Below are 22,773 nucleotides of genomic sequence, written 5' to 3'. Positions count from 1 at the left end.
TGCACACAAAATTTGATTTGCTTTGTCTCTCCTTACCTCAGGCCTTACTGAAAAGATTTAAGAAATATAATTAAGTAAACTTTCCGAATGTCTGAGGTAGTAAGTAATTGCACCCGTGAACATATGTAATCCCCTGAAATCTGTAACATTCAAAGCTATCATTAGTCTTCCACAAAATTAAACAACCTTGGAGTCATTTTTATCATTTGGACGTCCATAATTCACGATTGATTATGTTGATGGAAAAGTGGATAGTCTTGCTCTATTAGTTTGGAAATAATAAAATCAAGATTTCAACTCTTCCAAAGATGGAAAGAAAGGTATGTATGCAAACATGATTGATTGCTCAGAGATTTACTTACTGTATTAAGGGTAATCTCAAAAATCTTATTTTACTTCTTCGCGATGACGTACTTGTCTATTTTTTGCCGTGAAAAAATACTAGAAAAAAGTGACGCCAAGATATTTTTCTGAAAGCGATCTTTGTGACTACTACGTTTTTGCTATTTTATGGTAATGGACAAACTACGTTAGGACGAATTTCCATTATTGTGTGAGCGACTCATTACTAGAATAAATTGTCATTCCTTCTTTATATTTGTAGAGTGGTCGTTCGGTCTTCCTTCAAAACTACATATTATGCATGAATAATCCTTAGGAACCCATGATGCATATGGATGTGCATGTATGTACCTTCTCCAAATCCATTAGATGTCGAAACTGAAAGGATGCCAAAATGTATTAAAATAAATTGATAACAATTCTGAGAACTGACATTTTACTCAATTCCCGAGATCCACTCCAGAATTAGCATATATCATTGTACTACGTATTGTAAATCTCATCTCAAATGGTAAAGTAGATACATAAGTAGTTGGATATTTGAGACACAACGTTGGAGACTTATCGCTAGGAAAATGACATTATTGCTTAAGTGAGAGACTGTACATATAAACCCGTGGTCATATACACATAGGCTGGAATGTGTGCAGAGTGAAAGGACAGGTAAAGTACATATTGTCTCAAGATTGGTCTAGTTGGACTAGCAGTTGGACAAACGAGGAATGCGAAAGATGTGAGAAAGTGCACGGCAAAGTATTGCATGCAGGAAATTCAGTGCCTGTGTGTTGAATATGAACAGAGCTAATTGAGAAATGGCTGCATATGTGTTTTCACTCATTTCATCTCCATGTTTAAATGTTCATCTTCCACGTGTCCTCGATACATTTTATGTGCATGTCAATACGATCTTCCAAGTTCTCTCCTCTCGTGCTATATCTCTCTAATGAGGTAGACGCACATGTAAATATGCATTTCGGTCGATGCATGCAGTCTCTCTTTTCCTCTCTGGAGTGGAGTCTGGTTCTTGGCAAAAATTAAGAACGAATTGGGAAATCACACCTCAGTTTCAAAAATGTGTCAGAGTAAATGAGATTGCATTGTGACACGTTTAAGTCTCTCCTTTGAACAAGACCACGCAGAACTGTTCATGCCTAACTACAATGATTGATGATACGTTGTGGGGATTATACAAGACCTTTGTCGAGAGTGGTGGGTTTGCCAAAGTTTTGTAGAATTTCACTACGTGTACGTGTGTGGGAATCGCATGCTGGTGCATTCCACCTCTGCAGTGGGTAGAAGTGGCAGCAGCAGCAGCGCATACGGAAATATCACATTGTTAGCTGTTACCTTTCTCTGCTGCTCCATTCGACCTAGAAGAGTTAGTTCGACAAGGGATAGTCTAGTCCTTTATTATTATTATTACGGACGTTGGTCCTACTTTATTCGCTGGCAGTGGTGGTAGGTGCGGCAAAGTAGCAAATATTGATAGCCTGTGCCAACTACGATCGTCCAGGTTAAGGTACGGTCGGTCGGTGGGGAAAGCCAAGATTATCCCGTGCCAACCTACCAGCCACCTACCTGGTTTTTGGCCACAACAAACAACTCGTCGTCAGTGCTGTTGAAAAGAGAAAGTTCACATCCACGGCAGAAAGGCATGGTTCTATGACTTTGCCTTATTGTATAATCTCTCTCGCTCTCTCATCCTCAACTTCATAGAAGTAATAAGCAATTCAGTCCATTAGTACATTAAATCTTTTGAAGTATGAAGTATTTATTGCAGATTATTGACTTTTCCAAAGTTTTTTCCTCTTTCGACTCAAATTCTATTCCAGTCTGTCCTACAAAATCAACTTTAGTGTTTGTTGCAAAAACTTTGCATCTACATATATACAAACAGCATTCGCAAGCTTCTTTCGAGTTTGAAGAACTATTATGAGCTCAGCAGCAGTGCTTCTGTTGGAAAGATAGAGAGTCACATCTGTTTTTCGGCCTATTTTTGTCCGTCGTAAACTGATTGGATTTTTGACTTGCAATGATTTGGAGTTGGATCAACGTAAAGGTTTTACATACGAAATTTGTGCGAAATTATTGTGGCTAATTGCAGAGATTGATAAAATGACATTCATACGGCAGAATATTCTGTGAGTGCATTTTGGAAAAAATTTCGATTAATAAATGAACCTCTGATTGACCAATATCAATTATTGGCTAAATAATATTCACTGTGAGATAATCACGTGTTAAAAATAAGTATGATGCACATAAAGTGAAAGTTGCATCTAAAGTTCTGAGAACTGTGTCTTGTATATACGTCCAAGTAATCGTTTATTCACGTTTGACTCTTGGCTTATCTGTGCAAATCATTGGTAACACATGTGACTGACACGAGTGAGTGATATCCTCCATTAAAAACATGTCCGCCCAAAGCGATCAGACTATAATGACTCGTCGTCGTTCTTAACTTTCTCCATTGCTAATCGTAAGTGGTCCATCCTAATGGATCATGACAAATCTCCAGTGTTGTCTCAATGTTATTCTTAATGTGCCAGTGACGCGTTCACTAATTGATTTGAGCTTGGCTAAATAAATCACGATACATTGCTATCATTCCGTCTTGGGTCAAACGGAATTTCTTAATCTTGGTAATGCAAACTACGCACAATTCCATTCCCAGAATTTTTCTTCAACAAGCAATGAAGCACCAAAGCAATGACGCATTTACTCATGAAAGGATTTCATCGGCCCATCAGTGACTGCGAGGACAGTTTCTACGATTTATCTCAGCAATGGGGAAGATTGACATGTCCAAAGATTTGAAACTGCAGCGTCAGAAAGGTCTTGGGGGCATTGGGAACGTTCCCCCACCACCTCGCGGTCCTTCCACTGAGTCCCAGCAGTCCAAATGCTCACTCACCTTGCCTCCCGGTACTGGAAGCGTGTCGGAAAGTCCATTGTTAAACCGGGCCCAAGAGCAGCATCATCATCATTCGCAAACCATTCGTCACCAACATTCGGATACCAGTGGGACCAAGTCTGATAAGCGTGAGATTCTTAAGTGGAGTGGTGTCACTGTTAGTTTCGATGCAGACAGTATTAAGATCGAAAATGAAGTGAATGGTGGACCACCTGGAATCAAAAAGGAGGTTAATTTTCAACTTTATTGATTTTCAGTAAAAGGTAGTTTGTCAAATATGCGCATTTTGAGATCAAGTTGTCTGAATCCTCTCGAATTTTCCATGACCTACATAAGTGAATACAAGAATATGGACAAACGTTAAGATCTCAAATTGAAATTATTTAACTATTTAAGCTCTATACGTGAAATCATTCGTATATCACACTTGATTATGGGGATTACATAAGTTATCAACCAGATATCAACCCTGCCTGTCACGCATGTTTTTATGTTTGTTGTAAACCTCCTATCCTGTCGAAAACCTTTTTGTTATATATTTTTGGGGTTAATTAGTTTAATGAAGTCTGAATTTATAAATGTTAAATAACTTGCAATCTTGAATTGAATCATTAGCACAGTGCACACATACTTATCATAAAAGGCCATTACTTTTCACACAATCGAGCAAAGTTCTGTATCATGCGCTAAAGCTAGTTTTTTTGTAATGCAAGGAGATAACAAGCAGGCTGCAGATTACAATGTCAATTATGTGGATGAAAATTGAGACTGATGTGAAATGTGGGTGAAAGCATATTTATTGACCATGAATGAATCTCATGGCAGAAGTGAACGAAGAGTAATTGATGGGCTTCCTCTCACTCTTTATCGATTCCAATTTTTCCTTGTCCACTCATTGAATGTATGAATGCACATTTTCACCAGAGGGATTGATGTCCAGTCAGTCAGTCATCTGCCCCATGTGGCCAACCATGGTCATGAGAAATACAAGGTGTGCTAAGAGTCAGGAGAAAAATGCTCCATCAGATTTGTTGTCGTGCTCATTCATTCATTCATTCATTTTTGCTTCAGGGACACTAAATAGTTGTCACCTTCACAGTTTGAGTTGTCCTGAATTACATTATTTACAACCTCAATAGCTCTTCGAGCTATGCTATGAACTCGAGAAGTTGGTATTTTTTATTGGTGGTGAGCACTGTCGTACTTGTCTCCCGTCAGCAGAACCAAACTTTTATGCTCAGCCGTACATATACAACTGATACGGTTGTTGAGGGGGAAGAACGTACATTTATGCAACACAATGTATTGAATTTAACTGGAAATCGAATACCTACCTTTACCATTATGATTAATGATTAACTTTAGTTTGTCCACCAAATGACATGTCGACTTGTGCATTTCTTGAACTCGTGGCTCCCATTATTCTCGCTTCTCTCGCTCTTATATCACCACGCTGTCTGTGGTCGCATGTCGTGTTTGGTGAGATACCAGGCGTGTTACAATTATTATAGTCAATCGACAACATATTGATTACAGCAGAAGAATTTATGCCGTGTATCGGATGGAAATGTCAGTTATTGTATTGCATTTTGGAAAAAGAAACCAGCGATAGCATACAATATGTATATACATCCATACATACATATTTAGGTATAGGCTATAGTAATACTGATAATTGTGGCCATGTGCCTGAGCGATTACGTGAAGATTTTGTGTACATGACAGTTTGGGGCCATGCATGATACAGACCTGTTACAAAGAAAGTTTCGACTTTATTACAGTTAGTGATGACTTGGGAAATTATTTTTTAGAATGCGAATATATAATGTATGTACTAAAGCTGACGTAGCTTATTGTTTGGTATTTAAAAGCCTATGACCGTAATCACTGCAATTTCCATTTTGCTGCAAAGTTACACAGCAGCAAAAAATTCAAGAGTAAGCAAGGCTTTTGTATGCGGCATTGTGTTAGACACCATTCGTGATGGTCTTGAGAATCTGCAATTTGTTTCCATTTCGCAAGTGCCTACATATTTATCTGCATTTATTATACTTCCTTCGTAGATTCCACTTTTGCTCTTTAATGATTTAATGAAGGATTCCAAGGGGCGTGAAGTTGGTATTACATGCGGTGTGGTGTGGGCTCGTGGTGCGTAGCATGAACGAGATTGATAGGAAAAGTAATGTGGAAGAAAAGGTCATTTCAATCTAAGTAAACGATCTAAAAATGGTTTCGCCCTCTCACATGCTTACTTACACAAGTACTTACCTTGCTCACTATATGCCATCCTCTGTTATTTTCATGTAGGAGAGAAAGAGTGAAATTTAATACCGAGATAACCCCTCATACTCAGTCAGTGATATGTACATATGTACTCTGCTGCTATACGTGTGTACTGGGTGGAGTCATTGCTGCTCACTAACAAAGTCAAAGGAAAAAATGAGGTAAATTACATTACAGAGAAAGAGAGAGAGTATGATCTGCGGAGCAATTGCAGTCAGACTCACGGGGAAAAATGGAATAGACGATGGAAATGGATCTCTGATCCAGGCAGGCAATAATACGGAGAAAGCAGAATAGCGTTAATGCATGCCGCTGCCCTGTTGGAGCCTGATTCAGGTGTGGCTGGTTTTCCATCCAACAAACAACCTCCTTGTTTATCATTATCCACATGTTACAACGGAATGATGGAAAACATCTTTCTGCTTCTTTCTCGTCTGCCTCTCCCACCTCTGTCACTTTCTCTGAGGGGTTAGTCAGTCGTGCACCAACCTTGCTTATACGTTTCCTCTCTCTCTCCCACCTCGCTCCTTGCATTTAGTCCTCGGTTCAATTTTACTAATGGTCAAAAATTGCGAAACACGTCGTCTACACGACATTAGCATGTTTTTCGTCCAACCAGCCCCCTTGCTGCTGTTACGGACATACTGCTACTAGTGGACAAGTGGTGAATGTGTGTGTGTGTGTGCATATCCATTCAGTTAATAGTCATCAACATCGTCATCATCCTCTTCCATGGATGAGAAATAATTCGATTAGGGGTTGTTCTCGTGGTATTATTGTGCATGCTGCCGTTGTTGATGTGCATTATAATCGAATAGAGAAAGAGTGGGGTTGAGCATGCGGAATGACACAATTGGCCTACGACAAAACGACTGCTCCAATACAATGGACAGATACGCAGAGAAAGAGCTTCTGTACTAAATTGTGTTTGCGGAATCATGGCTTGTTGAGCCGTGTGCGTCCAATTCAACAACGACCGGTTATTTATTTTGGACTTACTTTCTTTACTTAACCCTCTTCTGGGACGTTATTAATAAGTCTTGTGCAAAGTCAGGCATAGCCAATTATGACGCGAAATATCGCGCAGTGCTTTCTCCCACATCATTTTCTCCCTCGTCCCAGGGAGCCGACCACCCGTTCCTCCCGACAAATTGTCAGAGTGGTTGACTTCATATAGTCGTGTGCACGTTGCTCGTTCCTTGTGTCTTGGGGGCATCAATTCACTATTGTTCGCGTCGAATGATCCTACTACAAGAAATACATACATATTCGGCTGTTAAAAAAATCTACTCGCAGTGCAAACTGCGAGTCTCACTGGTTTTCATTGGTTCATAGTTTATTGTAGTAGTGACATTAGAAGAAAAGTATAGTTTCACATAGGCTGGTGTAACTTTATAGAAATAACAACACTTGAAGAAAGCCTTATAAGTAAATAGTAACCGAGGTGTTCATAGTTAATTGGTCTTTGGTGAAAGTATGCAAAGTTTTTGTGCATCACATGGAGTGAGGGTGACCACTGCTCTCGTAGTGGGTACGATCAAGGGGAAACAAAGCACCTCCTCCTTCCAACGTATCAGCCAGCAATAAAGAGCCAAAACTGCGACAAACGAGGACAAACTTGCCAATATTTGGTGTGTCACAAGTGGGAATTTTATTTTCCTACAAATGGATCCGTGCGTTGTCCTAATTATCGTCCTCCCTCGACGCGAACCAAGGCGACCCTCTGACGACGAAATGCAATTACGAGTGAACTGGTAGTAGTAAAACTGTACAGTGACAGCGTTTATCTGCGGGAGTAAATTAGTGCTTTCTGTTCACAAGTTAATGACTTTGATCACGAATATTAGAAAACGGACATGGATGCGAGAGAAAACACGGATCGTTATTTGATACGACGACGGCATGGAAAATGGAAAAATGCCGCAGCACAGCAGCTAAACTAATCCTGCTTAATGCCATCAACACACTTTCCGCCGTTTCCACTTATTCCAGACTTTGCATGCAGATGTTTAGGGAAGTTGTATAGCTAGTTGCGTGGTCTAGGCAGACACACCGTGAAAGTTACATGTTTATGCATAAAAAATTCAAATTCTACATGTCCAATCAATGGAATAAGTACTTGGCGTGTTTAAGCATAAATGCGCATGTATAATTATGCACAATATGTAATACAACGCAAAACTATGACCTTACATGCATACTTCGGTACATAAAAGTACTAAGAGAGTTGATGGTTAGCACTGCTAACCTATTTCAAATTTTCTCTGATTAATGGACTTCCTATGGATCATCGCATATCAGAATCTCAACTTCCCGAAAGTTCAGAGCTTTGCAAGACAAATGAGACATGAGATGAGACGTGTTAGCAATGGAAGGAATCCTGCGGTGGCGTGCATGTGCTTCCTCCTAACCAATATAATACGGGATAAGAAAATACAGTGCCTGAATTTTTGATGAATACCAGTTCACCGTGCGATGTGATTTGGAAAAGAGAGAGATTGTTTCCTTGTTTGCTTGATGGTGGTTGTGGCAGCAAATTGTAAATTCTCTACACACTGGAAAGTGGAAAAGTTTTCTCACCTGAAAGCAATTTGAACAACATACAAATGCCAGTTCTCTTGAATTTCTCACGATTTTCTCCAACAGTGCTGAATCGTGATTTCCCTTCAGAATTGAATGTCATATTACCGATATTAGCATCTAGCAGGCATAACTAGTTAGTTGTACGAGTAGTAGCAGAAACAGCAGAGCAGTTGAGGATTCAAAATTAAGCTCAGTGCTTTATCTGTTTGTGCCTTTCTTCATCGCTTTCTCTTTCGCATTAGTGGCGGATAGCAGAACCTTGCTCGCGAATTTCGACGACGAATTTCGACGTGTGAGATATCCTTCAAACACGCTTTGTTAGCAGTATTGGCTAACCACAACATCCTCGTTGACGGCAGTATCAAGTTTTCCACTCTGATGAATTAAGGACTTTATGCCACCAGGAAACAGGATTAATTGCGTAGGAATGGAAAATGTCATTGTTGAAACAAACTTTCGGTTTGGTTGACTACACATTAGATTCGACATATCGACGAAGAAGAAACAGCTTTGAAACTAGCTAAATTAAAAGAAGCTTTTAATTGATGTTCTCGTTGCTTGCGACATAAAGTAAAGCTAGGAAAATGTTCAATTCTGCAGCCATGTTTGTTGGGCGGAGGTGCTCCTCCCAGCTAGATATTCCTACATTATGGATCAAAGAAGATGACGAGGAGGAGGAGTTTTCATCATCTAGAAGTAAAACTAAACATAGGAGACCAAGTTTTGAAGTGTCACACCAGTATCACAGTCGGACGAAGCGGCGTTTTCGCCACTATCGCCATTCACTCCCAATATCCGCCAATTGTACAGAACCTCCGCGTCGAACTTCCATGTTTCTTTCTCCTTCAACTCCGTCAACAGTTTTGGCTGCGAGTCCACTTACTCCTTCGGAGACCAACACCATTCTCCACGCGGAAATGATAATGCTTAAGCCCACAGGCAGTGCTGTGATGACGAATGAAGTGAGCGATGAGCGTCTGCCAATTCTTAATCCCATTCATTGTGCTAATTATCAGTCCGAGAAAGGGGGGTCATCAATCGTAGGCAGCATTTTGACACGACTTCACAAAAGGGGGGCAAAAGGGGACAGGGATAGAGACAGGTATTACATATTCACGTTCATATCAGTTCAGAAGGCCCTGATGTACAGGAGCGGGGGTAAAGAAATTCGTGGCTTTACGTTTTCTCTCCTCTTCTAATCCCGTTTGTAGTGACTATTTGGGAAGTACCGGAAGTGATCTCTCTCTCACCACTTCCACCACCCGGCACAAAACTCGGGTGCTCATGAACAAGGCAATTACAGTGCCAGCAACTAGCCTGCCACACTCGGTATTAATTCTACACCAACACTTTTTCCTTACCTGTTTATGAACAAAGTTTACTTAAACTATTTGTCAGAATTGAGAAAAACTGCATAGATGGATTAATTAATTGCAACATTTAAATTCCAACGACACGTATTTTCCCCCATTACTTTTCGTATATAAAGCTTTAGGGGTTTTATGATGGATGCGAGTTCAGTACATTTTAAATGATTGCTGTATAATTATTAGAGTTGATTGACACAAAGGAAATGAGGTAGAAAAATCCTTCCAGGCAATAATGCAAATGTAAATGCATTATATAATCGGATATCTACCAACACGAAGGGGAAAGTTCAGACCTGATTTTAATTAAAATGTTCTTTCAGGTTCAACTTAAATGGACCATACTTAATTCTCTTGTGTATAGCGAATTAGCCAAATTAGTTTATTTAAATCGAATTTCAAATATTTAAATTTTATCAACACATGTGTTTAGCAAGATGTATGTATTTATTTAAACTCTATTTATAATGGTTTGGGTATACTTTATTATTTTAGGTGCTGTCCCTGGGGGCAGATGTTTTGCCAGTAAGTGTTGCCTTCTTTTAATTGGTCTTTATATTTTAAAATTTTGCGAACTTACTAATCGTATCCTTCGTTCGACTTTTTCAAATCCAAATCATTTATAACCTTAAATTTGCAGGGTTCCATAATCTAACCTCAACTATATTTTTTAATAGGAATATCGACTCCAGTCGCCTCGCATTCACAAGTGGACCATTTTGCATTATTCGCCGTTTAAGGTGAAAAATCTTACATCACTTATGTGTATCCAAAGATTATATCTAAGGATAAGTATTTACTTATGACGAGGGCCAAAGGTTACGGTATCAATTAAATTCATTTAATGAATTGATTGATGTTTTCAGGCGGTGTGGGACTGGCTGATTCTTATCCTAGGTATTTATCAACCATAATTTACAATTATCATCATCCTCTGATTAAACCATACGAACTGTGCATCGCAATTTTGAGCAGACCGAATTATAGCCAGAGAAAGTGAGAAACTGAGAAAGGGAATGTGATGAACTTACCTTTCGCTGCCACAGACTTGGATTATTGCCCTGTTCGCTGCCCTGTACTTTCTTTTCACGTAAAAGCAGCAGCTCACGGAAACTTTACACGCGGCTAACACCCACCTACTTTTAGAATTTCGAAACGTTTTGAGTATAAAATTGTCTGTAACTGTGAAGGGAGCTAAATAAGGATTAACTTGAGACAAAAAATAGGACGCAAATGTTGACTAATAGTATTGTAATTAAAAAATTCCTAATTCTACATGTCATACATGAGTGAGAAAGGGTTTGCACACTTCGTATGGTTTACATCTCATCTGTTTTTTCACGTAAATGCATATTTTAGATTCTAGTTAAATCATAAAATTATGTTCAATTCCATTTCAGTAATGTACACGGCCATTGTTACGCCTTACGTTGCAGGTATTAATAAATTGTTTTGAGGATAATACAATTAAGGGGATATAATTCTGAGGATTATAATAAAATGCTGTTTACTTTTCCAGCTTTCCTACTCAATGAACCTGATTTTGCTGAAAACAAACAAAAGCCCTACAGTGAGGATCCGATCGTCGTCGTCGACTTTATCGGTAACGAGTGCCCATAAATCTTGACAGACTCAATTTCTCAAAGACTCTCAAAATTTGTGTCATATTTGATATCCGGTCTGCAACAATGACAAAAGTCAACCAGGAACCCTTTCATGTTTATCCCACACAAAGTTCTGGACTTGCACATTCTCCAGCTTGGCTAATGTCAAATGTCACGAGTACAAAAAATTGATTCTTGAATATTCGCCATTGACATAAGCTACACATTTGCAATATGCATATATATTTTGTTACGTGCATGGGATTAAAAATCGAGAACTTTCATGCCCATGGGTCGTAAAAAATGCACCTCCTATAGATTTGTATCAAATCGATAAAAGCAAACTTTGGTACTTCAGTCAGTAAGATTAAAGTTTATTTATTTTTCTTACACAGTTGACATCATGTTTATAGTGGACATTCTGATAAATTTTCGGACAACGTATGTGGTGAGCAAGGGGAATTTTCTAAAACTTTTTTTTCCGATTTGTTTTCACAAGTTTTGAACTAAATACTAATATTGGTTTCAGAACGCAAATGATGAAGTAGTGTCAAATCCTGGCAGGTAAAGATCTTGGTTTGATTTCAATAAGCTTTATTTTTTGCTAATCATAAAATTATTAATTTCTTAAAGAAATTCGGCTATAAAATTTCAAATTACTACTATCCGTTTATACTACCGAAAGATTCTCAATTTTGAAGCCTTCGAGAACGGACATGAAAAGTCAAAAAATGCCAAAGTTTTTTTTAGTTTTTACAAGTTGGACAAGTTTTAACCCTTTGGACAAGTTTTGATACGGGAGAGATTGTTTGCACCCCTATATTAAATCTAAATCAATCATTAATAACCCCTTCCCCCTTAGGTTATTAAGCAAATAATATACTAAAATCTCAACATGCCCCAAGAGTTTTATAATCTCTTGGTATCAATACGTATAAAAATTGTTGGCGAAAATTGTGTCGTTCGTTTGTTGGATAGCATCCCCACAACTTTTTTCATACATGTCTATGTACTAGAGTTTATGTAGCCTATAGCTTATGTATTAGTTGACATTGAGGTAAAACGATGGAACTGATAGGATGGGATTTTCTGTAATATAACAGGATCGCTGTCCACTACTTCCGTGGGTGGTTCATCATCGACTTGGTTGCAGCCATACCGTTCGATTTACTCCTTTACCTTTTCGGGACGAATACGGATGAAACTACGACACTAATCGGACTGTTAAAAACTGCACGACTTCTTCGGCTTGTCCGGGTTGCGAGGAAGATTGGTATGTTTGCTGTATCTCGCGTGACCTTTTCCAGGCATTTTGCTATGCTTGGTTGTAAATGTAGTTGGATTAGGAAGACTGGGTTGTACGTTCGGCGAGTAATTAATATGTACGACCCAACATGTTTAATTTATTTTTTAGATCGTTACAGCGAGTATGGGGCTGCTGTGCTATTGCTTTTAATGGCGACATTTGCTCTTATTGCCCATTGGCTGGCTTGGTGAGTAATTCATAACTATTCATGATAAAACATACCCAACAACAAAATTAACAATACCTGTTTTTCTCTCCCACACAATGCGTCGTTGATTCCGAGCAGTATTTGGTGAGTCGGATTTATAAGTATTAATATTATTATGTCATCTTCCTAAGTTGCTAGAAAATAGATTTCCCAAGTCAGACTAAAGTCAAGAGTCAGTTATTGTTTTTATCATTATGATGAATGAATAGTGATGATAATTGACACACAAATTTCGTAATTAAAGGTATGCAATTGGCAATGCGGAGAGGACATTTAGCAATCCAGGGATTGGGTGAGTCGATAGCATACAAATTATTGAACAAGCGGAAATTTTTAATATATTAGACTAACTGACATTTTAACGGCGAATTTTAATTTTGCATCAAAGGTGGCTGGACCATCTTGCAAACGACACGCATCAATTTTATGGTTTTGATGAAAACAATAAAACAGTCGGTCCTACATTAAAGGCAATTATCTATTAGAAGAATAATTCAGGCCCAGAATTTTTTAAAAATACAAAATTCATTTTCCAACAGTCGAGGTACGTTACTGCCTTATACTTCACCTTCAGTAGTCTAACTTCTGTCGGTTTCGGCAACGTAAGTTCACAAATCCAACACGATCACATAATATAAATATTCTGAAATGTTATGTATTATATAAAATAGGTTTCTCCTAATACGGATGCCGAAAAAATGTTCACGATTGCCGTCATGCTTGTTGGATGTAAGTTACTGAAAGGGTGGCGACCGTCGCGACGGTGGTAATTTCTGACCTTAAATTGTATTATTTTTATTTTAGCCTTAATGTACGCCAGCATCTTTGGAAATGTTTCCGCGATAATACAACGGCTATACTCGGGGACTGCTCGATACCACACACAAATGCTTCGCGTCAGAGAATTCATTAGGGTAATTTAAAACCAATGTCACTGAAATTTCTGCTCTTAAATACAGAATAATTCTAATTTACTGAACTAATTAATAATTTTGCAGTTTCATCAAATTCCAAATCCATTGCGGTAAGTGAAATTATTAAAGAAACTAAACGACTAGAGTATTGAAGTTTAATTTATTTTTACAGGCAACGGCTCGAAGAGTACTTTCAGGTTTGCTAATGTTTTGATAACCATTATGATTAGTGGGTTCGGGTTGATTGGAATTGTAATTTTGCAATGTGTTATAGCACGCTTGGACATACACCAACGGTATCAAAATACAAAATGCATGATATAGTATCCTGACATATGGGCATGAAAGTAAGAGATTTTTATATGTAGGTATCGACATGAATAGCGTCCTGAAAGGATTTCCAGGTAACGACTTCATTAGCCAAAAAAGTATGATTTTTGATGGCTTCAATTTTTTATTTTGCAGAATGCCTTCAAGCTGACATTTGCTTACATTTAAATCGAAACTTGCTCAACAGGTAAGAAATAAGAGTTTCATTGTATTTAATTGTAATTCAAAGTTGAGTCTAAAACCTACTAGAAATAATTAATCCTCGGAATAGTCCTTTTTGTAAAGAAAGTAGTTCTTGTTTTTCTTGCGTTGTTTCTCCTGATTTATGCACATATTTAAATGATTTTTGTGAGGAAAATTTTGACTCGTATGAAATGAACGATTATTAAAATAATTTTTAATTTTTAAATAACTCCACAGTTGTCCGGCTTTCAAAGATGCTTCTCAGGGGTGTCTGCGGTAGGAGTATTTCTATAAATACAATCCATACATAAATATCTACATGTGTACATGCATTATAATCTTGTTCTAAATACTTTAGCGCTTTGTCAATGAAATTCAAGACAACACACGCACCACCCGGAGATACACTGGTACGCTAAACATTTTTGCTTATATATTTATATTTATTAAGATATGAGTATTAACTAACTATTGGATCGTTATATTAATATTAGGTCCATCGAGGGGATGTGCTTACTGCATTATACTTTATTTCGAGAGGTTCTATCGAAATACTGAAAGGGTAAGTCAGACGCCAAACACAGCAAAACTGTGATGATATATTGGCACCATCTTAAAATTAATCATCATGATTTATAGTCCCTTGGGATCCCAACAAGATATTGTGATGGCGATACTCAGTATGTTCCAGACTGCTATATGAATGCACTGATATATATTAAATTTCACGATATTTCGAAAATTTTATAGGCAAAGACGACATTTTTGGTGAGAATCCATGTATTCATCCCACGATTGGAAAATCGTCCTGTAATGTCAGGTAACAAATCAGTATTATTCTATAAGTTCCCAACATTTGTTCATATCAAAACTTATTCACAATATTACAAATTCTGTATATCTCCCATGAATCTGAATCAAACTTAATAATGGACATTTGTTATCTTTTAAGGGCTTTGACGTACTGTGGTAAGTCTACAATCTAGCCTTCTCGATTATTAGTAGGTACATGCATGTGTTATTTTGACAATTTTCGTTTGAAATTTACTAGATCTTCACAAAATTCTTCGCGATGACTTACTGGATGTACTTGATATGTATGCTACTACTTAATAATAAACTCTTTATCTTGTGTTAAATAAAGACCTGTCATAATTTCTACATATATCTAAATTCCAAATGTACTACCCGAATCCTGAAGGTACCCAGAATTTGCAAACTCGTTCTCAACCAATCTTGAAATTACGTTTAATTTGCGTGATGTAAGATACACCATATATCAGGTCGAGAATCATGTTCTTAGCAATTACAAAATTTAATTAATGTTTAGGAGGAACTTTCTGGCGTGGATCCACGCATTGCTCGACACAAATCCTTTTATGGTGCATCATGCTCTTCTGTTGAAGGGAGGGAATCTGACGTTAGGAAAAAAGCGTACAAGCCTCCGAGATTGCGAAGAAGGAAAAGAGAGAAGCCTACTGACTCAATGGACGGAAGGTAAAATTATCGCTTTTTCCAACAAAATTATTTTTTGAATGAATCTGCAAATATAATTCCACGAGTATAATTTCATGTGCGTGCAGTACTGACGAAGAGGAACGTATCGGGATGGAGAGGACGCTCATAGATGCTTGTAGAAGGCTGACCAGTACTAATTGTGTGGAATTAGCTCCCGATTTGGCGGATATTGATATGACTCCACTATCTCGTGATTTTGGTGAACAACAGGTCGAAACAAACGGGAACAACAAGTTGACAACGTCAGTACTAGTAGAACAAGTGAAGAAAGACAGTAGCAAATCACATCGCCGCTCAATCACACATTCCTACCCGGACGCGGACGTTTCATTCGATTCTGACGCTCCTATTGACATTCACTTGCATAGACGGATTGATCATCTAAGCAGGTGTGTCTCCATCCACGTCTCGATTTCATTTCTTTACCATTTTCCATGTGTCGTCATAATTTTGTGATTACATAGAAAAATGGAAGACATTGAGCGAAAACTGGGTTCTGACATTCATACCATTCTCATTATGATGAAAAACTTGCAACCTTCAGCAAAGGTAATTGACTAGCATAGCAGTGTGAATATCGCGCATTTCCCGTGTGTGTTGTTGTAACGTATGTATATACCTGGGCACTTGCAGTATTTCAATTGTGAGAATTATTATCCAGACATAAAATAATTAGGGAAGGGGTCGATAGGGAAATCAGGCATTGCGGGATATGCGTGATGACCATGTCATAATTTCACAGCATTAATTCCACTTTTGTAGTTAGGTCCGGAACAGCACCCAATGAGTGGGGTTGCCACCAAGCCAGCAAAGGTTTCCCACTACCAGCAACCATCCACCACTTTATTGCAACCTATTATTTCCCTTAAAGACGCACCCCCCACGGCCTCTACTAGTCAATACAAACTAAGGAAAGCTGAGAACGTTGACGACTCTGAACAAATAGCTCATGATGACGTTCCTCGGTCCACCTCACACTCTTCAAAACTCAACAAAGTATGTGCACACAAAATTAGTCAAGCTTACACAAGCAATTCTATCATATCTTCCCCGACAGTGCTTATCATGTTTCTGTCCTATCGTAATTTATTTAGCTGGAGTATTTGCTTACACTATGCTCACCATGCACGCACAGTTTCCTACATATACAATTTGTTGTATGATTATTCTAATTTTGTAAATCAAATCCGCTTTCAGAGTTGGACCGACAATAGCAGAGAGGATTCAAAAGGAAGTGAACCAGATTCGTGGGATATTTCTGAAGCACCAATTGCTAGATTAGACGCATCGCTAGAAGATATTGACCGACCACAGGTACTTAAACAGATAATTACGCTTATTGAACCATAATAAATACTTTAATCTAACATTTATTGATGATGAGATATTAAGGAATTCTAAATTTGTATGACTTTTCAGGACGACTTTTTCCGTGAAACAAATAATGACAAGCCTTTCGTTAAAAGCAACTCCAAATCTTCGGATGTATAAAGCTGCTTGGCTTTGAAATAACTGTTAAAATATTTCATATATCTCATACTGCTACTATTACTAATAAGGACTAGAACCTTCATGACCACAATATTATCTATATAGACAGCCCGTCATGTGAGGGGAGAGACCAAATTATGATGACGAAGGATAACTTTTGCGATCCAAAAAAACAACAATTATATACATATATTGCCCACTTTGTCAGCCTTACTTTCATATTGAAACTATATATACCTAAATAGGGTTTTATAGGTACAGCAATGTATTGTACACATACTCAAATCCGCACTGACTTTTTTCCAAGATAACAAAACGATCATTAAATATTCCAGCAACAGCGCAGACATAAATAATATATAATTGACCACTTGTTATACCAATGGCGTACTTACGTTCGTGGGACACACTATATACATACATGTATTTGCTAAAAATCTACACCCGGAAGACGCAATCTGCCTCCATTTCTACTTTAGTATCTGATTGTGAAAGTCACCGCAAACTAATACAAAATTGTTATCAAGTACTCTGCAGAAGAGGAGAGACGAATTTATTTTGTGCTGCGCAGCAACAAGGCAAACCTCGGGTCCCATTTTATGCCTTTAAAAAAATTCGATAGATTAAAATGTAAGAGGTTAAATACTGGATGAACCAATAAGCAATTTTAAGCGTTTTATTATTACAAATCAGTTCTTATCATAAGCCGTGATCAAAAAACCCTTTATGTATTATTATGAAAACTACAATGAGTGGATTCGTTATTGAAATTATTTTCTAGTAATGTAATTTATTGCCGAAACGGATTCGAAAGAAAAGACGGCGGCGTCATCACCGCTGACTCATGAAAGTCGGGTTGTATGTAAATTCTCCCGAAATATGTCTTGTATTAATAGGTCTGTGGTGGTGGGAGGTATTCAGTAAGACAATTGACTGTGATTCACGTTTGTAAATCATTCCATTTTAATTAACTGCACTGTTATACGCTTCACAACCATATATGAATGAACACGCATATGATTATGTACCATATTTAGTTTAGCCAAAACAATTATAGCGGGTTGATCTGATATTCAACCAAAACTTCCCTTAAATTAGTATATATACATCTCATGAAAGAACCCTCCAGATTCATCCGAATAATAAAACGCTTAAAATCATATACAAAATTGATTTTCTTTTTTGTTAAACAATTTATTATTAGAATTTATGTTGCACACACACTTAAGAGATTTATAATGTGCATGATCATAAAATGCACAACATGTAAATTGTTCCAAATTAAATGTCAAAAATTAATAAACACCTACATATTAAAAAAATTAAATGAAACTTAAAGTTGAAAAATATTCAACCAAAGTAATATAATTATTAGTGATGCAGAATCATAATTGAATGACAGGCTGTACATATCCTCTCTAAACCCTGGGAGGCATGTTTGGAGGTGGAGGAGGCATATAGCCATGTCCGAATGGTGGAGGAGGAGGCATTGGCCACCCAGGAAAAAACTGACCCCCCGGAACGTTTCCCATTTGACCCATCATCATGGGAGGTGGTGGAGGTAAGTGATTTCCTGAGGGAGGTGGTGGCATAAAGTTTGGTGGTGGAGGAGGTGGTAGTGTTGCCATTGGGGGTGGAGCATCTATAAATAAAATTAATTACAAAATTGAAAGATTCTAATACATGCTATGGTCAAGAAAATTGGCTAAGTCCAATTCAAATGTAGATAGAATTTTACCAGAAAATAATTGATGAGGACGTTCAGTTTGTGCCAGAGGATTTGTTTGGGCAAGTAGTCTCTCTAAATAAAGAAAAACATTTTTTAAGTATAAGGAGAACTAGGTCGTCAAACTATAAATAATGTCATAAATGATCACGATGAATATGAAGTGTATAAGAAGGTGATATTACCTGCGGCAGTCCCGTGTCTTTCTCCTGAAACGAAGATGAGAACAAACACTTGTTATAATAAATATGTATGTACATATACTTATTAACCGATATGATTTATATTACCTTTGGAATCTTTCTTGAAGGCGTATGACACTGAGATCGGACGATTGCATAAATATTGACCATTCATCGCTTCAATGGCTGCATCCGATGCTAGAAAAATAAAATAATTATTAGTCAACCTGCTGAAATTAAAAAAAAAACACGAAAAAGGGACATAGTGGTGTCTTTGTGTGCTAGCAATATTTTTTGAAATAATGAAATTATGGGCGCAATTTTAGTAATTTCTAAGCCCTAATGTCATTCTAAGTATGGTTTTTTGATTACCCTCAAAACTTGCATAATTAACAAAAGCGAATCCTTTGGAATTTCCACTTTCTGGGTCCCTCATTATCTAAAAAATATTTAGAATTATATACATTTAATATGTGACTAATATATGTTTGCGTGCGACAAACCTTCGGAGTTTGAAGAATTACACCGAATGCAGAGAATGTATCGTATAATAATTTCTCGTCCACTTCTGGATCTAAATTTCCGATAAAAATGTTGGCTCCCACCTTGAAAAGTTAAATAAATTCAACATCTATTTTTACAATTTTAAAATAAAATTGCCACTCACGTCCAGATTTTTAGTGTGAGCTGAAGCTTTGTTTACACGTATCGGTTTTCCAAACAGCTAATTAGAAATTTAAAAAATAATTTTATAGCCATTTAACGTTTCTCAGTATTTTGTATATCTTAATACGGTATTATAGGCTGATGAGTTCTACCTTGATCATATTCATAATACGAATGGCATAATCTGCATCTTCTTCTCCAATAAATTCCACAAATCCGTAGCCCTGATGGTTGAGACTACATATTAAACAGAAAATCTTTAGAATTTTTTACAGTACAGTTGACAATAATTGTCAATTTGTAATTACAAGCAAGAAACATTATTATATAAGTATCAAACCTTACCTGACTCGATCCCTTGGCATGTGCACATTCACTATGAATATTAAAATTGAGTTTTAGAGCATTTGTTGTTAAACCAATTAATTTCAAAAACAATATTTTATATCTATCTTTTTCCTAAACTTACCCACAGGCCCTGCTTGAACGAAAAGTTCCCACAATAAACTCTCGGATACTTTCTCATCCAACCCACCAACGTAAACCGTAGCATCTGAAACAATCACAAACAAAATCAATTACTTGCAATTAGGGTTCTACCTCGTTAGTGATGACAATACAAATTTTATAAATCCAGGATTTCTGATTTACTAATATTTACCTTGATTTCTCTCCGCTATAGGTGCATTCATATTTAGTTATCCTATTCCCTTAAAGATAATTTTTGAACACTAAATATAATTTGGATATTGAATTGTGGGTTTTCAAAAATATGAACAAGATTTTTAGAAATTAAAATTGTCTCATGTGAGAGAGATGCTATTATTTGAGTAGCGGTGTTTGAAAGTGGCTCTGAGATTGGGGAATTTGAGACGTAGTGGGAGGGGAAGTCAAATCAAAACATATAGACTTTCACTGCACCTCCACATTTACTTTTACACGCTCGCTGATCTGTCAACTGAGCAACATCGACTTTGAAGTTAGTTAGTTAATTTAATTTAATTCATTCGGATTCACTCACGCTGTGTGGAAAGAAGGTGATTCATCTTTCCTTTAGTCTACGTATTCGCAATACACTTCACATTCCGTCTGGCTAGAGGACACGAAGACTGGAATTTATTGAATTCAACCTGCTGATTATTATTGATTGGTTGGTTAATTAGTTGATTAGTGGTTTGTTTTGGTTTATTATTCTTTGATTAGTGATTATTTATGCAAAAGCTTTGATTTAGTATGCCTCGTACTCTGTCGTGAGTACTGATATTTCATATGGTCTTGTTATTGGTAATTAATTTAAAATTTTGTTGATAGGGTTTGGTATTAAGGAATCACAGCCACTACTCGCTCAGGTAAATACTCTTAATGCTAATTAGTAATAATACATAAATACCCGGTTACGTCATACTACTATGTGATTGTTTAATATATTTAATTTTTTGCATAAAAGATAAATACTGAAGGAGATAAAGGAAAGATGGACGACTATGAAAGTGTTCTTTTGATTTTGCCTGAAGTTTTCATGTACAAAATTCCTCCACGTGCAACCAACAGAAGCTACAGGTATAAAGTTTTGTGTGTCGGTTATAATTCATGGTGTTTGCTTCTTTATGCAGATATCATGAATTCTGTGTAACTTGATAATAACCGTTAATTGGTTATAATATTTAGAGCTAATGAATGGAATTTGGACAACCCGGATTGGAGTGGGAGGTTGCGGCTAGCTTCAGTTGGAAATAAATGTGTTATTAAGTTGGAGGACAAAAATTCGGGAGAATTATTTGCAAAGGCCCCAATTGACGGTTAGTTGATAATAGTTGAAGATAATTAATTTGATCAACTAATAATATGCCTACCGTAGAATATCCTGGCCCAGCAATTGAAGCAGTGTCAGATTCTTCTCGATATTTCGTACTTAGAATTATTGATGATAGCGGTAAGAAGTCAGACAGGATGCTGTGCAAGAATAATTAATAACGCACAAGTCGATAAAAGACTAAATTTTATTTTTATAGCTGGACGTACTGCATTTATTGGGGTGGGGTTTGCTGATAGATCTAATGCATTTGACCTTAACGTCACACTGCAAGATCATTTTAAACGACTTAAAGTTGAGCAAGATATTGAGAAGGAGAAAGATGCGCCAAAACCGGCCTTGGACCTCGGTTTCAAGGAGGGCGAAAAAATTTCAATTCCAACCAAATGTTTCAAAAAACGGGATCAGGTTAGCTTGTTAACAATTTATCACGGTTTGTAATTTGTTAGTTACTTATATCGTACTGCATATTTATGTAATATGGTTATAATTATGGATAAAAAAATGTTTCATCATTTTCTCGATCTGATTTTAGTTTTCCATATTTGCAGAAGGATGGTAATGACGGACCATCTAAGCCCAAAACTAAAATTGGTGGTGGGGGGATGGGAATATTATTACCTCCCCCTCCAGCGGCTGGACCGAAGGTATCTCCATCAGCTTCGCTCAACATCTCACGAGAAGCTACCCCAACCAGTTCACCTTCGCATCAACCAAACCCAGCATCCTCAGGAGCATCTGGGGGTGAGGCAGCCTCAAATAGTAGTTGGGTACAGTTCTAACTAAAGAAGGTCACTATTCTATCATCATACCATACTCTCTCTCTCAGCAGCATAAATCAACAATATATATCCACAACACTATGTAAATATATATACATTTAGCAGGTCATTTATACAATGTAATACAGTTGACGAGAGATAGATTCGATGTCGTCACAATCTACTCTCAATCTGATGAAGATTTTTTAGACTCGTAGTTATACTACGTATAAACGATAAGAAAGAAAAACAATATCATACATACTATACCTATTAAACATGGTGTACACTTCCATTCATAAAGTATTGGGTTTAAACTGCTAGTGCATGAATTAAAAAAAATATATTCGGAACCAGCAATTAGAAAAAATGTATGAAAATGATATGCCTTCCTCTTTGAATATAAAGAAGGTATCAGAGTATTATAAAGTTAAAAATAAAAGCCGTATAATAACATAACTTGGCTGTTGATGCATTTAATTTACTGCTGGACTCTGCAGTTCCTGAGATTTTGGCTCATGATCAGATCATGAATCAAAAAGAATGGACATGGTGTGATACAGTGTTATACACACATTTCAT

At 37.1% G+C, this 22,773-nt stretch overlaps 3 protein-coding genes across 12 annotated transcripts in view; 2 read left to right on the top strand and 1 right to left on the bottom strand.

Annotated features, from left to right (window-relative positions):
* The window catches only part of LOC110847855 (potassium voltage-gated channel subfamily H member 6), a 50,371-nt gene extending 32,155 nt beyond the window's left edge, over positions 1-18,216 (top strand). For 4 of the 8 annotated variants that reach the window (XM_035850461.1, XM_035850462.1, XM_035850463.1 and 1 more), the window contains 34 exons: positions 9,985-10,014; positions 10,167-10,229; positions 10,356-10,386; positions 10,890-10,925; positions 11,009-11,092; positions 11,489-11,541; positions 11,623-11,657; positions 12,197-12,366; positions 12,508-12,586; positions 12,686-12,691; positions 12,852-12,899; positions 12,996-13,077; positions 13,147-13,209; positions 13,279-13,336; positions 13,412-13,521; positions 13,606-13,631; positions 13,694-13,718; positions 13,796-13,817; positions 13,890-13,925; positions 13,987-14,038; positions 14,272-14,310; positions 14,393-14,444; positions 14,529-14,596; positions 14,674-14,714; positions 14,785-14,854; positions 14,987-15,003; positions 15,086-15,131; positions 15,236-15,296; positions 15,365-15,531; positions 15,618-15,941; positions 16,017-16,101; positions 16,315-16,548; positions 16,750-16,866; positions 16,972-18,216. In XM_035850461.1, the coding sequence (XP_035706354.1) occupies positions 9,985-10,014; positions 10,167-10,229; positions 10,356-10,386; positions 10,890-10,925; positions 11,009-11,092; positions 11,489-11,541; positions 11,623-11,657; positions 12,197-12,366; positions 12,508-12,586; positions 12,686-12,691; positions 12,852-12,899; positions 12,996-13,077; positions 13,147-13,209; positions 13,279-13,336; positions 13,412-13,521; positions 13,606-13,631; positions 13,694-13,718; positions 13,796-13,817; positions 13,890-13,925; positions 13,987-14,038; positions 14,272-14,310; positions 14,393-14,444; positions 14,529-14,596; positions 14,674-14,714; positions 14,785-14,854; positions 14,987-15,003; positions 15,086-15,131; positions 15,236-15,296; positions 15,365-15,531; positions 15,618-15,941; positions 16,017-16,101; positions 16,315-16,548; positions 16,750-16,866; positions 16,972-17,043 (2,502 nt within the window). In that variant the 3' untranslated portion in view covers positions 17,044-18,216. Of the gene's footprint in view, positions 1-1,745; positions 3,486-7,772; positions 9,225-9,333; positions 9,452-9,984; positions 10,015-10,166; positions 10,230-10,355; positions 10,387-10,889; positions 10,926-11,008; positions 11,093-11,488; positions 11,542-11,622; positions 11,658-12,196; positions 12,367-12,507; positions 12,587-12,685; positions 12,692-12,851; positions 12,900-12,995; positions 13,078-13,146; positions 13,210-13,278; positions 13,337-13,411; positions 13,522-13,605; positions 13,632-13,693; positions 13,719-13,795; positions 13,818-13,889; positions 13,926-13,986; positions 14,039-14,271; positions 14,311-14,392; positions 14,445-14,528; positions 14,597-14,673; positions 14,715-14,784; positions 14,855-14,986; positions 15,004-15,085; positions 15,132-15,235; positions 15,297-15,364; positions 15,532-15,617; positions 15,942-16,016; positions 16,102-16,314; positions 16,549-16,749; positions 16,867-16,971 lie in introns of those variants that run through there. The other 4 variants (XM_035850467.1, XM_035850468.1, XM_035850464.1 and 1 more) reach the window with 4 other exon arrangements.
* On the bottom strand, positions 18,217-20,459 carry LOC110847854 (splicing factor 3B subunit 4). Its single transcript, XM_022094884.2, has 11 exons — positions 20,279-20,459; positions 20,087-20,170; positions 19,963-19,993; positions 19,770-19,854; positions 19,619-19,675; positions 19,455-19,556; positions 19,324-19,390; positions 19,060-19,149; positions 18,955-18,978; positions 18,782-18,844; positions 18,217-18,685 (listed from the first exon to the last, which is right to left on the bottom strand). The coding sequence occupies exons 1-11, from the start codon at positions 20,307-20,309 to the stop codon at positions 18,462-18,464; spliced, it is 858 nt and encodes a 285-aa protein (XP_021950576.1). The 5' UTR covers positions 20,310-20,459; the 3' UTR covers positions 18,217-18,461.
* A 55-nt stretch (positions 20,460-20,514) lies between these two features.
* Positions 20,515-22,650, top strand: LOC110846203 (NECAP-like protein CG9132). Of its 3 annotated transcripts, none has more exons than XM_022092867.2 (7): positions 20,515-20,654; positions 20,929-20,966; positions 21,065-21,177; positions 21,286-21,416; positions 21,476-21,550; positions 21,630-21,838; positions 21,982-22,650. In XM_022092867.2, exons 3-7 carry the CDS (start codon positions 21,092-21,094, stop codon positions 22,210-22,212), a joined length of 732 nt encoding a protein of 243 aa, XP_021948559.1. In that variant the 5' UTR covers positions 20,515-20,654; positions 20,929-20,966; positions 21,065-21,091; the 3' UTR covers positions 22,213-22,650. The 3 variants fall into 3 exon arrangements, with proteins under 3 accessions (XP_021948559.1, XP_021948558.1, XP_021948556.1); XM_022092866.2 differs by having other exon boundaries at positions 20,570-20,790; XM_022092864.2 differs by having other exon boundaries at positions 20,612-20,767.
* The last annotated feature ends 123 nt before the right edge of the window (positions 22,651-22,773 follow it).

Source organism: Folsomia candida, unplaced genomic scaffold, assembly GCF_002217175.1.
Source record: "Folsomia candida strain VU population unplaced genomic scaffold, ASM221717v1 Fcan01_Sc003, whole genome shotgun sequence".
Classification (NCBI taxonomy): domain Eukaryota; kingdom Metazoa; phylum Arthropoda; class Collembola; order Entomobryomorpha; family Isotomidae; genus Folsomia; species Folsomia candida.
The sequence above is the reverse complement of the archived record's forward strand: the minus strand, read 5'-3'. Positions and strand labels throughout refer to the sequence as shown.

Bases quoted from the DNA above. Each gene is read 5' to 3' on its own strand.
- LOC110846203 (XM_022092867.2), top strand. From the start codon at position 21,092: ATGGACGACTATGAAAGTGTTCTTTTGATTTTGCCTGAAGTTTTCATG. The intron at 21,417-21,475 runs GTTAGTTGATAA...TGCCTACCGTAG, and splicing joins TGCAAAGGCCCCAATTGACG to AATATCCTGGCCCAGCAATT. The intron at 21,551-21,629 runs GTAAGAAGTCAG...TTATTTTTATAG, and splicing joins TAGAATTATTGATGATAGCG to CTGGACGTACTGCATTTATT.
- LOC110847854 (XM_022094884.2), bottom strand. From the start codon at position 20,309: ATGAATGCACCTATAGCGGAGAGAAATCAAG. The intron at 19,855-19,962 runs GTAAGGTTTGAT...TTTAATATGTAG, and splicing joins ATGCCAAGGGATCGAGTCAG to TCTCAACCATCAGGGCTACG. The intron at 19,676-19,769 runs GTAGAACTCATC...ATTTCTAATTAG, and splicing joins GTATTATGAATATGATCAAG to CTGTTTGGAAAACCGATACG.